Raw genomic sequence first — 21442 nt, 5'->3', positions numbered from 1 at the left:
AAAGAGGGGGAGTTTAGGGGCTAATCCGTCCCTACGTTCGTAATCGGACGGTCGGGAAAAATAGGCTAGGGAGTCCAAATAAGAAAACGGTGATGTTTTGTAGATGCTTGGGGATGATCCGGACACAACGGTGATGACTGTCCGGGTCGGGTCCGGGACAGCTTTCGGACAGGCGCGAGGAGGACCGCGGGCTGACGAGAGAGGTTAGGTTGGGTCTGGCGGATTGTGAAGAGCGGGTTGGTCTGAGAGAAAAGGGGAGAGATGTAGCCCGGCACGGTTTTCGGAGACCGAAAACGTCCGACGTGAGACCGGCTATATTGCCGCTATAGTTAACGGTTGCGCTATCAAACGAACTCCGAATGCGATGAAACTTGACAGGCGGTCTATCTACACTATAATAAGACCACACGCCAACTTTCATCCCATTCCGAGAATATTTTCCGGCCACTTATAAAATAATATTTCGGACATGCCGCGGGCGCGTGCAAGTGTGTCTGGGCTCAGAACGGACAACAGAGGGAACTGGGGGAACCCGGACGGATGCAGGTTTTGAAAACATGATGATGCGATGCACATGATGACATGATGAAATGCAACACGCAAGCAAATGACCTGGCAACAGCAGCGAATAACTGGAAGACACCTGGCACATTGGTCTTGGGGCATTACAACACTCCACCACTACGAGAGGATCTCGTCCCGAGATCTAGGATGGCACCGGAGGAACAACGGAAGAGAAAGAGAAGAGGTAAAACTAAGTTGCTTCTTTGACCAATGAGTGAAACCAAAGAACCTTGAAGAGGTTAAGCCATTTCGAGAAAAAGAATACGACGGAGATGAACGAAGTTGAAAACATTTCGTTAGAAAAGAGAAACAACGAACCTTGCGACAGCCTTGAGGTTGAAGGGAAGATATATATTGAAAACACTCCTGTTAAAGAAGGGGATCAAGGAAGACCAAATTCGGGCAGCACTCCGGTTGAAAAGAAAAAAAATTGAATAAGAACATGGTAAGATGAGAAGATACTTGATGACATTACAAAACACTGCCTCCGGAACGGAGGGAAACAATATCTTGAGAGAGCACGGTTACAACAAATGCTAGAACGGAGTTGTTGAAAAACCAACAACGAAAAGAATAAGTTTGATATGGTCTTATGGAATACATCTCGAATTATGAGGTGACGAACTGCCACTCACGGTAAAAGAATTGTATTGATATGAACAAGGAGACGAGAAAGTATATCGCACCGGAAAGGATAAATTAAGAAATTGGATCATTGATAAACACCATGAGAGCGACAATCCTTAAAGGAAAGCTTTAGGTGAAATATAACCCAAGATATCTCCAATGACGAGATTGATGGATTTAAAATATCCCAATCTTGACAACATGTGAATCATGAAAACATGAACTCAAATTATCAAGAATGACATAATACCACCTCCAATGATACGGAAGAAAGATTGAACTCCGGATTGCAAGATGAGAATGCTTGAGCTCCTTAGAAATGAATGTTGATGAACACTTCGAGAAGGAATTTAAAGCCTTGATGAACCACCATGTAGAATTGCTACTGCTGCTCATCGACGCTGAAACAGTGAAACTGCAACTGCTGCAAAGCTTTCAGATTGATGCCACCTTTTTTAGATTCGGGGTTGGTTGGTTAGCGTTTTGGATTGGGTGTCAATGCCATGCCGCCTTATGGATTGCCAAATTTCTAGCCGTGCTTGCTTCTCAGTTGCTGTCAGAATCAAATAACACCCCTGTTTTGCTGTCGACTGAATCTCCATGTGTTTGTGTCACAGGCTGCTACGACGCATCGACTGGCACTGGCGGAGAACGCGGTTAACAAGGAGGAAGCTTCTTTCATAGCACATGTTGCTGCTGCAAATACAAGTACAACCACTACAGGTGCAGGTATGTGTGGTTGCTTCTTTGCCCACCGCTTAAACTACAACTTGACAGGGTAAATCCACTTAATTTCCTGTTCCTGAATTGGAGTAATACTAGTAGTACTGGATCTTATCGTATTCTGTACTAGCACCCATTGTTGGTTGATTCTTGCCATTCCCAAGTTCCTTTCTATAAGCTGCTCTGCCTGGTGCATGCTTAACGCAGGTGGTGGTGTTCTTACAAGTCGACAAGATCGGCGCCCATCAGGATTTGCTGGCAAGCTTAGGAAGCAGCTTTCGCATACCTTCTTTGCTTGTGACATTGATGGTTCGAAAAAAGAGGTCAAGAATCCAACCAGCACAAGGTTCAAAGATGTCACGGGATCGATGGCGCGAAAGCCGGGGACATAGTACAGTATCTGCAAGACCCTGAGCGTTTGGCTTGTGACTTTGATGGTTCGAAAACAGAGGTCAAGAATCCAACCAGCACAAATGTCAAAGATGTCATGGGGATCGATGGCGCGAAAGCCGAGGACATAGTACAGCGATGTCAAGGGGATTGATGGCGCCAAAGCCGAGCTCGAGGACATTGTACACTACCTACGAGACCCTGGGCGTTTCACACGCCTCGGTGGCAAGCTTCCGAGAGGCGTCCTGCTCCTCGGTGCGCCTGGCACTGGGAAGACAATGTTGGCAAGGGCGATGGCCGAGGAAGCCAGCGTGCCCTTCTTTGCGTGCAGCGGCAGCGAATTCAACGACGACTATGTGTTCGTTGGGGCAAAAAGAGTGAGGGCGCTCTTCGCCGCGGCGAAGAAGCGATCTCCTTGCATAGTGTTCATCGATGAGATCGACGCCATCGCTGGGAGTGGGAGCAGGAACTCATATAGTTCAGAGTCGCAGATGCATACCCTGAACCAGCTGCTAGTTGAGCTAGATGGCTTCGAGCAAAATGACGGGGTCATCGTTGTCGCGGCGACCAACATCCCCGAGTCGTCACTGGATAAGGCACTTGTTAGGTCTGGGCGTTTCGACCGTCACGTTCAGATTCCTTATCCAAATGCTAAGGGCCGAAGGCAGATTCTTGAGGCCCATATGTCGAAGGTTTGTTTGTACTCCATCCAAAAATGTTAGGCAGTCTCTGATGGAATTTCTTTAACAACCTTTTCTCCATGACACTTTCGATGCAGGTCTTGAAAGCCAAGGATGTTGATCTTAAGACCATCGCCAATGGGACGTCTGGATTCACAGGTGTAGACCTCGCAAACCTGGTGAACGAAGCCACTCTCAAGGCTGCCAAGGACGGGGCAGAAGCTGTCACGACACAACACCTCGAGTATGCTGCCATGAAAAGGATCATCATGGGCAGCAAGAACAAAACGCTGGCGATGCCTGAGAGCTGCAGGAAGATGGTCGCGTACCATGAGGGAGGGCATGCTGTTGTTGCCATCCACACGGACAGCGCTGCTCCTCTCGACAAGGCTACCATTGTTCCCACGATGGATAATCTTGGCATGGTGACGCAGCTGCCAGAGGAGGACGATAAGTTTTTATTGTCAAGGGAGAAGTTACTGGCAGAACTGGATGTCCTCATGGGAGGCCGGGCTGCCGAGGAGGTTATCTTTGGCGAGAGCAAGGTGAGCTCCCTCGCCTTGTCTGACCTAAGAAAGGCGACTAAGCTGGCGACGAAGATGGTCGCCAGGTATGGTATGAGCAAGCGGGTCGGCCCTGTTTCGTATGACAATGACGACAATGACGACGGTTGGGATGCCAAGACCATGATCTGGCAATCGAAATACCTGGTTAATGAGGAGGTGACAGAATTGCTAGGCAAAGCTTACAATAACGCAAAGACGATCCTCATGGCACATAGTAGGGAGCTTCATGCGCTGGCCAACGCCCTCCTGAAGGACCAAACTCTCACTGGAGACCAGATCACGGCCCTCCTGAAGCACGAGACTCTCGCCGGAGGCCAGACCACGAAACAAGTATTGCCTGCCCGCCAAAATGAGTTAATCGTGTAGTCAGCAGAGTCTGGAAATATCTTTCTTGCTCCTAACAGAACAGGAACTACTTTTTGTACTGTTGTTGGTAGCCTGTGGTTTTCACGGCGTCATGCCATTTTTGGCTTTGCAAACCACAAAGTGGTGCTGTAAAAAAAGAATACCCCCCTTCCTGTCTATGTATACTGTACCACACATGTAGATGAAAGTTTCTTTAGATTCTGCAGATCAAACACTGCCAGAGTTTCTTCCGTGTTATATCAAGGAACCTCCTTGCCTAAAGTTTTAGTCATCTGTAATCTATAATATGTCTGGTGCTAAGTTACCACTTAATTTCCTGTTGGACGTCTGAAGCTGTTTTGCCATAGATAACTGAAGTTCAGTATGCATTGTGCCACTAGAACTATGTGACATAACAGGAGTTTACTCGCTAAGCACAGCCGTACAATCACTTATTCTGGATACTTGATCTGGTCATAGAGATTTGTTTTTAAAGTGATCTCTTTATGGAATTTCATGGTTAGATATGACCTATGGTAGCATTACCTGAATGGTTCAGGCTAACACAATTTTCTGATATGGTTCAGGTCATACAAGTCATTTTAGTTCTATACATAGAGTGAACATGATGTGAGCATTATGTATGTGTATGGTGTGGATAGGGATCAGCTCAAGTTTATTGGTGGATCTTTGGCTTATTTAGGATATTTGCAACTGATATGCAAGCTCTTCTAATCTGATCCTCTAACCTTTATCTACGTGCAGCTGGTTACGACTTTGTTATGGGCGACAACAAATGTAACTTCTTTCTGAGAAACAACTGAAATCGTTCGAAGTCAGTTTTTGTGTATGCATATGTATATACGTGCTTAAGGCACGTGTATGCCTTTACTGCAGAATACACCCATGGCCAAGAATATACACCCAAAATACATACATGTAACTTCGGGCCTTACGTTCACCGTCAACAAATAAAAAACTTCGGGCCTTACATATAGTCAATTCCAATTCTTTTTTTATGGAAAGCCTGCACGGTGTCTTGAAGGGGGCACTACAACATCCTATTGACAAATTCCGAAATATCTCCGTGCACCACAATGTTCTAGATGGAATTGTAGTCGTGTCTTTTTTTTAGGGAATCATGACTTTCCATGCTGTGGGTGTCAACTATTGCCAATAGGGCCCACGAAAAAGTTCTTTGCAGGACCGCGTTGAATGGCACAACACGTTCGAACAGCACGGTCCGAACATATGCGGGCGGTTTGAGGATCGGCGTTGAAGATGCCCTTACACGGCTTGCTGGGACATGGGCTGATCTTGGCTCCGCTACCGGCGACAAGGTCACCCACTTTATCGCGAATAATAGAACCACAAGATCGTGTATCGTCTTCATCACAAAGCATGAGCGTTCGATTTAGCCATACTGGCTGGTGGCTTCATCCGGGTTTCTTTTTTGTTATCAGATCTGCTACAGTGCTTTCGGATGGTGAAGTAAATCCTACGTACTCCCTCCGTCCGGTAAGAGTGTACATTTGGCTTTAAAATTTGTCTATAAAAGAGTGTACTTCTATCTTCCCAATGCATTTTAAAGTAGAAAAAAATAATTCTCTCTCATCGCACGGTAATCAAGACAAATAAAAATCTACACATGGTCTTCTTAATTTCTACATGCACTTAGCTCATTTGGGGTTCGTTAATTAAAGAGAAGAGAGATGGTGACTTGCAATTTCCAATGCATTTTTTACTTGACTCCATAATTTGTTCTAAAATCTCTAGATGTACACTCTTCACCGGATGGAGGGAGTACATTAAGTGAAAGCGGTAAAGTTTAGGGAAAAATTGGCAACATCGCTTGGTATCTATGGTACAGGCGGGGAAAATTGACACAGGAAGAAGAAACTCATAGCGCATCTCAAGTTGGCATGGCAGTGAGAGGCTTTGCAGCAAATTACATTATCTGCTATACCCCGATCAGATGTTTGGTTGAAACCAAAATATGGTTATGTAAAATTAAGCGTGGGTGTGGGGTTTGAAAGTGACACACTCACAGCATCAGTTGGAGCAGTTATTTTAGGACCATAATGGGAAATTTATAGCGGCCGTTAATGTAAAGATATATCTATCCTTTGACAGACTCACAACAGAGGTAATTGCGGTAAGGTTTGGCTTGAACCTTGCTATAGAGTAAGATTGAAGTGAATTCAGATAACACGAAGGTTGTGAATGTGTTGATCGATGGCCATTCATCTTCAGTTGCTTCTTCCATCATAGATGACTGATTTTTCATGTCTTCAGATTTTTCTCATGTCACTTATGATCATTTAATAAGGAGTGTAATTGAGTAGCTCATGAACTATCGAAAAAGGCTTTTGCCTCGCTTTATAAATAAAGCAACAACCAGTACATATGAGCCATACAAACACACACCAACACCAACTCTTTTTGGGATACCAGATATACAAGAGAGAAGCTCAGATAACCGAACCGGGAACTAAAAACAGGGATAAAGCACCCTAAACAAAAAGGAGCTTGCTTGATCCTAGCAATGAGTGTAGGTCTTCCCGGAGCCCCACGACACCACTCATCAAGCAGGCCATTGGCCACCGCACCCACGACACAATCCAATTGTTGGGCCAGCAGATATAGGATGATACCATCAATTTGACAGAGGAGGGGTCCAAAGAACGACACTTTCAAGAAAGAGAACGGCGTCTACGGACGTCGACATCATCTGCCTGAGCAAGGTCAAGCATGACATTTGCCAGCACTCCACCAGCCAAAGGATATAGCTCAGGCCGCTGCTCCTGGATAGCCGTTGCTCATGAATTAGCCAGATTAGCTAGATTTTCTCCTCCTAGTGTTTGGATGGATGATGCCCCTGATGAGGTCATCCCACTCCTTGTAAAACGTTTCTACATTAAGGCCCTGTTCAGTAGTCACCAACCCCCGGAATCTGCGAAGCGGGGAAACTGCAACTCCTTTCCCAGAGTTGTGGAGCGAAGCTATACCGAACAGCGCCTAACTTTTGATTGGACGGAGAAGTTTGTCAAATAAAAAAGTGAAAGTGGTAAATCTTGAGTCAGGGTCCCGATAGCCGCCCGCCCAGGCCTCTGCTCCCAACCCTCGCAGCCGGGATGGTGGGCGAGGATCTGAGGAGCGCCGCTGCTTCCGCTCGTGGCAGCCGGCCCGTGGGGAAGCCTCCCTGCCCGCGCAGGACGCCCAGATCCGGGAGCCGCCGACGTCCATCCGGGGAGGGGGCCGTCGCAGGTGAATCTTCTTGTCCCCCAGCTGACACGGTGCGCGTTTCCAATGGAAGCTCTCCAATGGCCGCAGCTGGAATGGCCTGCTAGCCATCACCTGAGTTGTCCATCACTGGAGTAGATTCGTTGGAAACCTCGTCCGGATAGGAATAGGATACTGCGATGGCGGCCGTGTTGTGATCGATTACAACAGACAAAGATTAGCAAGTCGTTGCCGGTTTGCCGCGCAGCGCAGGTCTGTTCCTACTAGAGTCGGATCGATCCATCTTCATATATATAGGTACTCCGATCATAACAACAGCAATCCATCGCCGAGCAACGAAACCAAATTTCAAGCGTTTCTTCTTTTCTTATCTCCAGCACAGCAGCACGCCCTGTCCATCATGGCATGCCGGCTCGCCCTCTGCAGGGTATTTCCCTCTCTCTTTTCTGCAGTATATTCTATATAAAATTTCCTTGTGCTACTCTTTCATCATCATCATCATCATCATCATCGCTATATATTCTATATAAAATTCTATATAAAATTTCCTTGTGCTACTCTTTCCTTGTGCTATTCTTATCGACGCTGAAACCGCAGCACAGAACGTGCGCACCGGCTCTATGCGATTCAGAGTGTGCCACTTTTGGTTTGTTTTAGGGCTCCCCAATTAGGGGGTTGTCGAATACCATGCCTTGTCTTACTTTTTCTGCGTACGTGTTTGTGTCACAGGCTGCAACACATCTTGCAAAGCGTGGGCTGGCAACTGCGGTTTACGGCGAGGCAGCCGCGGCCGCAAAATCATCTAATGCCGCAGGTATGCATTGCATTGCTTGCTGCCCCTCCCTCCGCCGCATTCAGGATTTACTACAGCTTCCGTCGAACTACTTATGTGTCCTCAACTGCCAACAACTAGCTGGTACTAATCTCCGGTCAAATCGGAAAAAAACACTGACAAGATTAGCATCACCCCCGCGCAAGGATGGCGCGCACAGAGAAATATAAGATTTGATTTTTTCCGAATGTCCTGCTTTCGATTGTATAGGCATCATTACATTACTGAATTGTACGCCTTGTTGGCCGACTCTTTGCCATGGAGGAACTAATTAAGTTTGTTTCTCGAATCCGATGCCTAATAACGCAGGCCGCATTCTTAGAAATCTACAAAGGAGACACGGATCAAGCTTTCTTGGTCAGAGGGTACGGGGCCACTCTCACGCAGCAGGTACCTGCCGTTTCTTTTCTTTTCGTTAACTCTTACTCCCTCTGCAAACACCTTGTAAATAAAAGTTCACAAAGAGGGACTACTATTTTCCCATCCCATTGCCCAAACAACGCACAATTTGCTTTACAACTTGTTTTCTGCAGGAGGAACTGCTAGATCAGAACCAGTCGACACAACGCACAATTTTTTCCGCAACCTGTTTTCTCGAGGAGGAACTGTCAAGTCAGAACCGGTCGACATGTTCAAAGCGGCGAATGATCGAATGACAAGGGATTTTTGGATTTTCATGTTGTCCATGGGAGCTATCGCAGGTTACGGTGCGTATAACAATAAAAGATCGGATAAGCTAGGCACTGTAACCTCTGTCAAGGGATCGGATTGGGAGGATCCAGATGAAGAATATCGTAAATTTTATGGTGTGAAGAGAGCGTCGACTTATTCAACCACGGGGTACACTGATGTCAAGGAGGTCACCGGAAAAGGCCTTAACTTGGATGAAGTGAGCAAAGCGACCACAAATTCAAGCACGGATTCCAGTTATACTGACGCAAAAAAGATACATTTGATGCGACAGAAGACGTGTCCATGCAATCAACCACGAGATTCCGTGATGTCAAAGGAGTTGACGAAGCCAAAGCTGAGCTCGAGGATATTGTACACTACCTAAGAAATCCCGAGGTGAGAGATATCAACATCATCAATTAAAATAAACATGTATGCAGCCTGGTGTTTCAATTCAGCTCTCCTTTTTGTTTCCAGATTTTTATTGAATTGTTAACCTAGCATGCTTAACTGTTTTGCAGCATTTCACGCGCCTTGGGGGCAAGCTTCCAAAGGGTGTTTTGCTTGTTGGCCCACCGGGCACAGGGAAGACCATGTTGGCAAAGGCTGTGGCCGGGGAAGCTGGTGTCCCATTCTTTGCGTGCAGCGGCGGCGATTTCGAGGAGAAATATGTTGGTGTTGGTGCTAAGAGAGTGAGGGATCTCTTCGGTGCTGCAAAGAAGCGATCCCCTTGCATAATATTCATCGACGAGATTGATGCGGTTGCTGGAACCAGGAACTCATATGATTCAAAGTCGCATAGGCAGACCTTGAACCAGCTGCTTGTTGAGATGGATGGATTCAAGCAGAATGATGGGATCATCATTCTAGCGGCGACCAACTGCCCCGAGTCACTAGATAAAGCTGTTACTAGACCTGGGCGTTTTGACTGTCATGTTCAGGTTCCTAATCCAGATGTTGAGGGCCGGCGGCAGATCCTCGAGGGTTGTATGTCAAAGGTACATGCTTTGTCCAGAAAGATATGGTGTCCTCGTAGTCTTCAGTGCAAGACTTTGACCTTTCTCTATGATTCCTTTTTTTCAGGTCAAAGCCAAGGGTGTGGATCTGATAACCATTGCGAAGGGGACACCAGGATTCTCAGGTGCAGACCTTACAAACTTGGTGAATGTTGCTGCTCTGAAGGCTACCAAGGATTAGGCGGAAGTTGTTACGATGGATCACATGGAATACGCCAAGGACAAGATCATGATGGGCAGCGAGCGCAAATCGGCTGTGATACCTGAAAACTGCAGGAAGATGACTGCATACCACGCGGGAGGGAGGGCCCTTGTTGCTATCCACACGGATGGCGCTCGCCCTATCTACAAGGCTACCATTGTCCCGAGGGGGGGCGCTCTCGGGATGGTGACCCAGCTGCCAGAGGAAGAAGATGTGTATAAGTTCTCGAGGAAGAAGATGCTGGCGCAATTGGACATCGTCATGGGAGGCAAGGTAGCCGAGGAGCTTATATTTGGAGAGAGCGAGGTGAGCTCTGGTGCCTTGTCTGACCTAAGAGAGGCGACTCAGCTGGCGACAGACATGGTCACCAAGTATGGAATGAGCCAGCGGATCGGCCCTGTTTGCTACGGCAACAACAATGATGGAAAGCAGACGGCAACCTTGAGCTGGCAAGCGACAACCTTGGTTGATGAGGAGGTGAAAGAATTACTGGTCAAGGCCCGCAAGAATGCGAAAGAGATTATCACAGCTTACTGCAAGGAGCTTAATGTGCTAGCCGATGCCCTTCTCGAGCACGGAACTCTCACCGGAGACCAGATCAAGCAGTTGGTAGATGGTCTTGAAATTGGTAGTGCAGAGAACGAGGAAACACCTTCGTGATCCTAACTCTTACAGTGGAGATGTAGAATCAGGAAAAACCTTCTTCGTCCTTATTTTAATTATTAATTTGGATGCACACAAATGTAAAGAAGATGCACGCATGGTCTGGAGATCTCTGATTTTTTGTTTTTCAAGTCTGAAAGGTAATGCAGCATATTTTCTGGAATATTATGTTGTGAATCTGTAAAAACCCGTGCTTCTGAATCTCAAATTACATGAATGTAATGTGTCCCAAGATTGGTAAATTTCTTTCGAACTGTACCTCAAAAAACCTCAGATGAACCACTTAAAGAAGATTTGGGACTATGATCCACATTTTGAAAGAATTGGAACTCAGTTGCCGTTTGGACGAAAGAATTAGGTCCTCGCATGCATTAGAACGTCTGTAGACAAACTCGAGTTAAGCTTCCCTTTTTGAGTTTTGAGAAGTTAAGCCGCACCTAGCCTAACTCCTATATAGCTTAGTTGCTCAAGAATTTAGGAAGAACCGTCCGCCAGTTCTCAAATTTGAGCAGCCGAAAGGAGTTCTAAGCAAAAGATTTGTTTCGGTGGGTGGTGCTTCCATCTTGCTAGACGGCGTCCACCCCAGCATCGTCTCTACTGCTTTCCTTTCCCCTACCAGCCACCACGCACGCTCGCCAACACCCTGCCGACCTCTCAGGTCACCGTAGATTCGCTCGCCGGCCGATGTCACCACTCCTAGAATCATGTCATATCTCCCCCTTCCCCCGTCGCCGGGCTTTTGTGGACGAAAAATGGCATCGTTTGAGCTTGGTTTCATCCCAAAAAAGAACCTGCGGACGACTACAATGGCCTAGAGCACCGTGGAGGAGCTAAACTGTGTTGGAATCGCGTCCGCGATGGAGTACGGCCACGACGAGCTTGGTTGGTGACAGGCGAGCAAATCTTGGAGGAGAATCGAGCTCCTCGAAGCCTATAGGCCATCTCTCAGCCCCGCTGTCCCCGGCAGCTCCGACACCACCTCAACGCTGGTCGCGGCGGCTCTTGCCCTCCTCCGCGCGCAGAGTGCTTGGCAAATTGCCTAGGTGATTTCCCCCCTTTTTCATTGTTTTTTTACAATTTCAACATGGAACACGAAGTGTCGATGAAGAGGTTAAAGGAGATGTTATTCGAAGATTCTTCAGTGGAGGAGGAGGAAGAAGACGGCGATGATCTTGAAATGGCCATTATCGTGATCGTTAACAAGAAGTTTCAACGGCCTAGACTAGGATCACAGTTCGAGCCGGTTCTATATGAATTGGGATAGAGAAGAAGGCCATGCCAAGCTTATGATGGATTACTTTGTATCCGGAGAAGTATTTTTTATGACAACTTCAGATGCATCGAAGTCTTTTCAACACCGTTGCAAAAGCTGTTGAGGAGCATGATCCTTGGTTTAAACTGAGGAGTGTATCGGTAGAAATAAGTGTCAGCCCATTGATAAAGTGTGTCCCGGCTATTTGAGTGCTTGCCCATGAGTGTTCAACTGACGCCACTAGTGACTATGTCTGCATTGGGGAAGATACAATCCTACAGGCCGTTTGAAGATACACACAAGCCATAATTGTGATATAAGGAGAGGAGTACTTGAGGGTACCCAATAATGAAGACACCGAGAGACTCTTGGGTTTCATTGAAGAACTGGGATGACCAGGGATGCTTGGATCAGTTGATTGCATGCAATGAACAGGAAAGAGTTCTCTTGAGGGATGGAAGGGTCGGTAAAAAGGGCATTCCAAAGAACTAGTCCTCATTCTTGAGGCGGATCTTTCACTACTAGGGAAAACTCTAGTAGTAGCGCTGGTTTTATAGCTAGTAGTAGCACTGGTACCAGCGCTACCACTAAGGCGCTACAGCTAACTAGTAGCAGTAGCGCTGGAAAGGGAGCGCTATTGCTATACCTAGTTACTGCTACTTGTAATATACCAAAGGAAAGCGCTACTGCTACTTGTAAGTAGCCCAAGTAGCAGTAGCGCTTGTTCTAAAAAGAGTTATTGCTAACTTTTCCTGTATTTTTAAAAATACAGCTTATTTTCATTGTGTGGTTTTATATACAGTACTTTCATCATATGATTTTATGACCATGATTACTTATTATATATAACAGTGGGTGAAATGAGCGTGGAGTAGATTCAAGTGGAGGCAACATGTGATGAATGTCCAAAGTACTACTCTAATCCAAACTTGATCTAGTTTGGATTAGTAGTACTTTCGATGTGCACCACATGTTGGCTCCACTTGAATCTAATCCAGGTTCATTTCATCGACTGATATATATAATAACTCATCATGCTCATATAACAACTTAGCATCATGCAGCATCGATCATAATAATAAATAACTCATCATTGATATCATAATAACAAGTCATACTCATCATCATCGATCATACAACTTTTACTCGATACCACATCATCATCATAGTCATCTAACTAATCCTACTTAGTTGTTCTTAGCACATGATTATAAGTACTATTAACTAGGACCTACTACCTTCTCTTAGGTAAAATAATATAAAACAAGATTGGCCCTTACTCTCCATTATGGAGAATGGAGATTATCATGTCTCCAATGTTGCTTCCAAGTACCTCCTTACGACTGTCCATACATTTTTCCATTATGTGATTTTCATGTCTCCACTTCTTTTAGAAATTCGATATGGACATGTGAGATTCGCCTGGCCGTATGTTCAAAACATCAAGACGACCATTCTGATACATCAGATGAGGCACACAATCATTCGGAATTTTCTGTTGAAAAACATTGTAATAACTTCGTAGTTAGCAATGTAGTTAAGTTTTAAAAGAATTTATGCAAAAGATGCACGGATGTCGTAACAGTAAAAAAATCTTACCATGGCATCTCCATGGATGTTACCGTAGTTCAACACGTGCACTAGTGGCATGTATTGACCGTAATATGGAGGAGTTTTATAATAGATATTGTAATTCTCAAGATCAGTACAAAATGCGACCAGATGATTTTTCTCCTGATAAGTTAACTCAGAGCCATCGGTGTAGTAGATTCTGTCTACCATGTTCCGCACATTGTTTGAACAATGAAAATAAGCTGTCAACTATTTTGAAATCAACAATATAAATTAGTTAATAACTATGTTTGAGAAACTCACATAGTGGTAAAATTGGAAGCGTATCAACAAGGACCCAAATGTCCATATTGTCTTGGTCGATGTCAGGATCACCAAGATCCATGATGACAAGCATACCCTCATAAAAACCATACATCTTGCAAAGTGCTTCCCAATTTTTGTAACCAAAATGGGTTATGCTCTCAGAATTATACAGATTTACTTCAAAATCCATATCATGATGGGTCCTTAGGTGAATTTTCTTTGTTTCGAAATTTTCATGGTCTTCAAAATACATCCTCTCCAAGACATAGCGTCTTGCATGGCATGAGATAAGCTACTCGAATTGTAAAAGATGAAAATTACATGTTGAAATAGTTGAAGTCATGCTTAATTACGAAAAAACAATTTTCGTTGTTGCGTACCGTTTCAACATCGAAGGTCTTCTGGAGCTTAGTGTTGAAGCGCCGATCTTCGTCCAGGTGAGGCCTATCGCATAGACATCGGTCGTCTTTGCACCAGCTGCACTCCCCCAGGAGACTTTCGTCTTCCGATGACAACATTTCCTACGTTCATAATTCAAAGATTAAACTTATACAATTCAATATATGTACTATAAAAATTAAATTAGATTATTATTATTCATCATGGGTTGACTATCGGTCTGCCGAGTCTATATGGTGGAGACTCTCCCTTACTGATTCCTCTCTGACATTTGCGACCGTCGGTTATGGTCATTACTCCTCCTTCCCCTAGTGCATAACAAATGTCTAGCACAAGGAGAAGAAGGAGAAACGACCCCCACAACAACAATCGGGATTCTTCGTCCTCTCTCATATATGGTGGATACACTCCCTCATTGATTTTTCGACCGTCGGTGATGGTCGTTATTCCTCCTTCCCCTAGTGCATAACAAAGGTCTAACACACGGAGAAGAAGGAAAAACGACCCCCACAACAACAATCGGGCTTCTTCGTCCTCTCTCATATATGGTGGATACACTCCCTCACTGATTTTTCGACCTTCGATGATGGAGCCTCGACAGACATAAAGTCAACCCAAAATGTCGTTTAATTATTTTTCAAGAAAATCCAGGCCACTCGATATTTCCTACATATTCTAGCACAAGTCATGCCAGAATTCACGGAAAAAATCGGCATGACCTTTGCTAAAAAAGGACATATCGAGCGCCTGAAATTTGCCGAAACAAAAATTAATCAACACTCCGGCAAAACATAGGCCACTATAGGAGGTGTAACCTGCAAACATGGCTGGCCACTTGGGCAAGCACATATCCTATTTGAGCAACACAAGATATACATGTTTACATCTACATCATATGAGCATTCAAACTTGATGGAGTAGTTTTCCAATTTGAGCATTCAATAAGCAAAACCAAATCGTAAAATAAATTAGTATTCAAATTAGCATTCATTCAATAAGCAAAACTAAACCATCTCTTTCGTCCGTACATCGTCGAATATGATCACTAATAGATCTCGAATATTATCATACATATAACATCACTAATACAGCTAAAACCGTAGCGAACGACGGGTATTGGCACGGGCGATGGACACCCAAAGAGAAGGAACCATCACAGGATCATAGCTCCAGTGAGATCCCTGAAGAACCTCCCAGGTATTGGAGAACTTGCCCTCCAACGCAACCATGTAGCGACGGATGTGCTCGTCCTCCTCGCTGACACGGTGATGTACCACCTCCGCGGGGTCCTCAAGCCTCCGCACCATCACTGGACCACCTGACCGCCACCAAAGAAGGTTCAGGTCAACAACGGGCTGACTCCTTACGCCCCCCGAAAGGTAGCACCTCCCAGTACCAGCCCGGCGAAGCCCAGTCCCGGACATGGCTCCTCACCAAGCCCAGGCCTCCTCTGCCGAGTCGACAACGAGGATGCGGGATAGGCATCATCGACGTCGATGCAGGAATAATTGGTTTAACTAAAAAAATAAACTAGTTCTATTAATTTTCTTACTAAAAATAAACTAGTTCTATAGTAAAATTTTAATTAGATCATCAAATCTCTTCTTACTAAAAATAAACTAGTTTTATTAATTCAACTAGTTCGACTAAGCACTTACTATAAATAAAATAAACTAGTAGTTACTAAAAATAAACTAGTTTAACTAGTTCTATTAATTTTCTAACTAATTCTATTAAACACTTACTAAAAAACAGTAAAAAAAACTATATTGAATTTTTTCTATAAGCTAAACACCACTGTCCTAAATTAGCATCTACTTAATTAGTTACCTAACCTACTTCCCTAACTAAAAAACATCTAAATTAATTAACTAAATTCACCTAAGTTAATTAACTAAATTCATCTAAGTTACCTAACCTAATGAACTAAATGGAGGGAAGAGGAGTACCTCATGGTAGTGGAGGAGGCCGGTGGGGGAGGAGGCCGGCGCGGGGAGGAGGCCGGTAGGGGAGCAGAGCCGGCGTGGGCGAGGGTGGCCGGCGGGGTAGCAGAGCCGGCGCGGGCGAGGGCGGCCAGCGGGAGAGCTCCGACGCGGGGGACGGCGGTGGCGACAACGACAAAGAGAGGCGAGTGAGTGTGTGAGGGCGGGGGAGTGAGAGAGAGGTTGAGCGCGGGCCGTTGGACTAGATAAAGAGCCCGCAGTAGTAGCGCTTATATGTAGAAAGCGCTACTGCTACGTCCGGTAGCAGTAGCGCTTCATACATAAAAGCGCTACTACTATGCCTGGCCTGCCGGCAACGACCTGGCAATTGTAGTAGTAGCGTTTTTTACTAAAATAGCGCTACTGGTAAGTGCATAGTAGTAGCGCATAAGTAGTAGCAACGCTTTGTTATAAAAAGCGCTACTACTATCTATAAGCATTTTTCTAGTAGTATTTGGATCTGGCATTCATTCTTTGGATTGTCTAGCCATCATGATGATTCGAATGTGCTTTCGAGATCATCACTGTTCGAAAGGCTTGCTGTTGGAGATGCTCCACCATGCAACTATGTTGTCGATGATCGCCAGTATACGATGAGCTACTATCTTGCAGATGACATCTATCCTCCATGGGCCATGTTTGTGACGACAATCTAGCACCCTCAAGGCACAAGAGAGTTTTCGGTGTGCTTCAAAAAAGGATATTGAGAGAGTGTTTGGTGTGCTTCAAAAGTGCTTTGGCATTATTCGTGGTCCTGCAGAGTATATTGAAAATTATGGGTCCTATAACGTTGCACAACATGATCATAGAGAATGAAAGTCATGCCAGAGAACTTTCTATACATCTCCAGTGAGAATCATGTCAAGCCGGAACACAATGCAACCAGGATACAAAGATTCCTCGCATGCATCAAGCCACCGAGAACCGAAAAGTTCATGCAGAGCTCCGAGATGATCTTGTTAAGCACTTGTGGGCGCTTGATTGTTGTGCTTCTATCATGCTCTCTTTTTTGGATTATTACTTCACTGGACCTTTCGTGTGTTAGGACTTGAAATAATTAAATTTGTAATGATTGTGAATTCTGTGAACCTTAATTATCAAGTTTGGATTTATTATGTGTGTGCAAACATGTACTGGTTGGAATGAAATTTGCAAAGCAAAAGTTAGAAGAGTTGGCAAATAAATTTTGAGGGAGTGAAGTTTTAGACTTTTTTTAACTCCTCAATCAAATTGGAGGAGTTGACGCCGGGGTTCCGTGCAAAACAGATCCGATAGCATTCCTCTTGAGGTTGAGTCGCGGTGCCAAAATCTTGAGTCACGATCCCGGCGGCGACAACCCTCGCGGGCGGGCGGGATGGTGGACGAGCTCGGCGAGCACCGGCGGAGTGCTGCTGCCGCTGGTGACGGCCGTGCTCTCCCCGGCTCAGCCCAGATCCGGCCAGGGAGGGGCAGCGGCCTCGTCGCAGGTGAATCTTCGTCTCCAAATAGGGCATAATTTTCGAGGGGAAGCGGCCTCGTCGCCGCTGAATGGTTCGTTCCTTCGTTGGCGGCCCGGGGACTGCCCGTTTCTTCCTTGGTTGCCAGATTATATATAAGTAGCAGAGATAGAAGCAAGCACGTTTCATCGATGGGTGCGGTTAAATACTAGTCCTACTGCGCAGTCCATCTCATCGAGGAATCTACTACGTCTACGTAGGTATTAACAACAAATTCTACTCCACGAGGCAAAGAAAAGCAAATCCCAAACAAATTCCGAGCTATTCCCTTCCTTCTTTCTTTCTCTCGACCCACCGGGCTGAATAAATCTCCAACAGCAGCACGTCCTGCTCCTGTCCGTCATGGCATGCCGGCTCGCCCTATCCAGGGCACGTATTTCTTTCCTTTCCTTCACTTTCTTTTCATTGTGTTACTTCTACAATCATCATGAATGATCTCGCCCAATCTTGGGGCTTCGAGCCCAAAGGAACACCAGGTGTTCCCCCATGTGCTCAATGCTAGCTAGCTAGCTAGCTAGCTCATCGATTTTCCTCAAAAAACAAAAGGCTAGCTCTCATCGATGCTGAAACCACGACACTGCCGCATCTCTGCGTTTCAGAGTGGTGCCCTTTGGATCTAGGGCTTGCCAGTTTAGGGGAATAATAATTGTTGAATACCACCACATGTTCAGGTCATCTTAATTTCTCTGCGTGCTTGTGTCACAGGCTGGGACGCATCTTGCAAGGCGTGGATTGGCAAACGTGATTCGCGGCGAGGTAGCGGCGGCCGCAAAATCAACCGCTGCCGCTGGTATGCGTTCATCATTGCTTTAATCCATCTACTTATGTGCCAACTGGCGACAACAGCAGCTACTACTTTTGGATGAAATTGGCCCCTGCCCAAGGATGACACACACGCAGAGAAAAACAAGACTTAATTATGCTGCCCAATATCCTGCTTTTCATCATATAGATATCACATTATATTCTGCGATCGACTTTGATTTGTTGGTTTGAAAAGATGACTAATTAGTTTTCTTTTTAACTCTGATGATGCTTAATAATGCAGGCGGTGTGCTTAGAAACCTACGGAGAAGATACACGTCAAATTATTTTGAACAGAGGGCACGGGCCCGATTTGAAGCCGATTCTCTTCTTAAAGAGATTAATGACCAAGAAGCTATACGAGAGTTTGAAATGCAGAATCCCTTGCACTCCTCAGCTCTCTCCAAGTACATAAACGCCCGCATCAGTGCTGAGTTGAAAATTCGAGGTACCCACTGTTTCTTTTCACGCATTTCTTTCGCTAACTGTATGTTATTCTTTTCCCATGCAAAAACAAGCGCACAATTTATTTTACAACTTGTTTTCTGCGGAAGAAATTGCTAAGTCAGAACCGGCACGCAGTTTCTTTGGCAACTTGTTTACTCCAGGAGGAACTGCTAAGTCAGAACCGGCGCGCAATTTTTTTGGCAACTTGTTTTCTCTAGGAGGAACTGCTAAGTCAGAACCAGCGCGCAATTTTTTTGGCAACTTGTTTTCTCCAGGAGGAACTGCTAAGTCAGAATCGGTCCACCCGTCCAAACCATTGGACATAGCTTTTTGGACTGTGATGGGGACCACTGCAGCCTATCTTGGTCTTGTGCTCTATGCTATGCTTAACAGATCGGATGAGCTAGGCACAGATGAAGAATATCGTAATTTTTCTATCAAAGTGTTGGATGATTCGAACAAGGGGGTCACTGGAAAAGGCCGTACCTTGGATGAAGTGAACAAAGTGTTGGATGATTCGAGTAAGGGGGTCACTGGAAAAAGGCGTACCTTGGATGAAGTGAACAAAGTGTTGGATGATATAATCAAAGCCGTGGAAGATTTGAAGAAGGCGGCCACAAATTCAAGTGCAAAGCCCAGTGATGTCAGTGGAAAAGGCGGTAACTTTGATGATGTGAACAAAGGGACCACAGATTCAAGCAGGAAGTCCGGTTACATTGACGCCAAAAAAGGTAGCGTGTCGATGAAATCAACCACGGGATTCCGTGGTGTCAAGGGAGTTGACGAAGCAAAAGCTGAGCTCGAGGACTTAGTTCACTACCTAAGGAATCCCAAGGTGAGAGACATCACCATCACTAATTAAGAAACTTTGTATGCAGCCTGGTGCAATTCAGTTCTCCTTTTTGTTTCTGTAGACTAGATGTTGATCGAATTGTTTACCTAGCATGCTTAATTTGCAGCATTTCACGAGCCTTGGTGGCAAGCTTCCAAAGGGTGTTCTGCTCGCTGGCCCACCAGGCACAGGGAAGACCATGTTGGCGAGAGCTGTAGCCGAGGAAGCTGGCGTCCCATTCTTTGCACGCAGTGGCAGCGAGTTCGAGGAGATGTGGGTGGGTGTTGGGCCTAAAAGAGTGAGGGAGCTCTTCAGTGAAGCAAAGAAGCAATCCCCTTGCATCATATTCATCGATGAAATCGACACCATCGCTGGGCAAAGGCAAGTAAATGACATAAATGGGGCGAGGGAAACTCTGAACCAGCTGCTCGTCGAGATGGATGGCTTCAAGCAGAATGATGGTATCATTGTTCTCGCAGCGACCAACTTCCCACAGTCGCTAGATAAAGCCGTTATTAGACCCGGGCGTTTTGACCGTCATGTTCAGGTTCCTAATCCAGATGTTGAGGGCCGGCGGCAGATCCTAGAGGCTTGTATGTCAAAGGTACATACTCTGTCCAGAAGGACAAGGTGTCTTCGTAATCTTCAACTCAAGACTTTGATCTTTCACTACAAATCTTCTTATTTTTTCAGGTCAAAGCCAAGGGTGTGGATCTGATGACCATTGCAAGGGGGACACCGGGATTCTCAGGTGCAGCCCTTACAAACTTGGTGAACGAGGCTGCTCTGAAGGCTGCCAAGGATGGGTCGGAAGCTGTTACGATGGATCACATTGAATATTCCAAGGACAAGATCATGATGGGCAGCGAGCGCAAATCGGCGGTGATACCTGATAACTGCAGGAACATGACTGCGTACCACACGGGAGGAAGGGCCCTTGTTGCTATCCACACGGATGGCGCTCACCTTATCTACAAGGCTACCATTATCCCGAGGGGAAACTCTCTTGGCATGGTGATCCAGATGCCCGAGGAAGAAGATGCCTATAAATTCTCAAGGAAGAAGATGCTAGCGAAATTGGACGTCCTCATGGGCGGCAAGGTGGCCGAGGAGGTTATATTTGGAGAGAGCGAGGTGAGCTCTGACGCCTTGTCTGGTCTAAGAGAGGCGACTCAGCTGGCGACAGACATGGTCACCAAGTATGGAATGAGCCAGCGGATCGGCCCTGTTTGCTATGGCAACAATGATGGGAAGCAGACGGCGACCTTGAGTTGGCAAGCGACAGCCCTGGTCGATGAGGAGGTGAAAGAATTACTGGTCAAGGCTCGCAAGAACGCGGAAAATATTATCACGGCGCACCGCAACGAGCTTAATGTGCTAGCCGACGCCCTTCTCGAGCATGGAACTCTCACCGGAGACCAGATCAAGCAGTTGGTAAATGGTCCTAAAATTAGTAATGTGCAGAATCAGGAAACACCATCTTCATCCTAACCCAAGCAGTGGAGATGTACAATGGTTTGGTCGGTCTATGAACTTATTGTTTTTTCTTTACTTGCACGCACACAAATGTAAAGGAGATGCACACGGTCTGAATTTCTCTGGTTTTTGTTTCTCTCTTATGAAAGGAATACAGCGTGTGTTTTGGAATACTATGTTGTGAATCTGTAAACACTCGTTGCTTTTCCCCAGATTTGCTAAATTTCTTTTGACCTGTGACCCCACTGGAATCCTTATTTATATTTACTATAAAAGAGTTCATGTACAAGAGGACTATGCATTGTACAGCTTAGATTATAAGAAACTAGGCAAAAGGGATGTGCTACAGAGTG

The 21442-nt window shown here is 45.6% G+C and overlaps 1 protein-coding gene, 1 non-coding gene and 1 pseudogene across 2 annotated transcripts; all 3 read left to right on the top strand.

Annotated features, from left to right (window-relative positions):
* The first annotated feature begins 2411 nt into the window (after positions 1 to 2411).
* Positions 2412 to 10520, top strand: LOC119283891 (annotated as a pseudogene).
* LOC119290239 lies at positions 8047 to 8153 on the top strand. Its single transcript, XR_005141825.1, has one exon. It is a non-coding gene; the product is annotated as a U6 spliceosomal RNA (small nuclear RNA).
* Positions 10521 to 18954: 8434 nt separating the features above from the next.
* Positions 18955 to 21121, top strand: LOC119287492 (ATP-dependent zinc metalloprotease FTSH 5, mitochondrial-like). Its single transcript, XM_037567048.1, has 3 exons — positions 18955 to 19616; positions 19741 to 20217; positions 20307 to 21121. Exons 1-3 carry the CDS (start codon positions 19122 to 19124, stop codon positions 21102 to 21104), a joined length of 1770 nt encoding a protein of 589 aa, XP_037422945.1. The 5' UTR covers positions 18955 to 19121; the 3' UTR covers positions 21105 to 21121.
* Positions 21122 to 21442: the final 321 nt, after the last annotated feature.

This window comes from Triticum dicoccoides, chromosome 4A (assembly GCF_002162155.2).
Source record: "Triticum dicoccoides isolate Atlit2015 ecotype Zavitan chromosome 4A, WEW_v2.0, whole genome shotgun sequence".
NCBI lineage: Eukaryota > Viridiplantae > Streptophyta > Magnoliopsida > Poales > Poaceae > Triticum > Triticum dicoccoides.
This window is presented reverse-complemented; position numbering and strand designations above follow the sequence as displayed.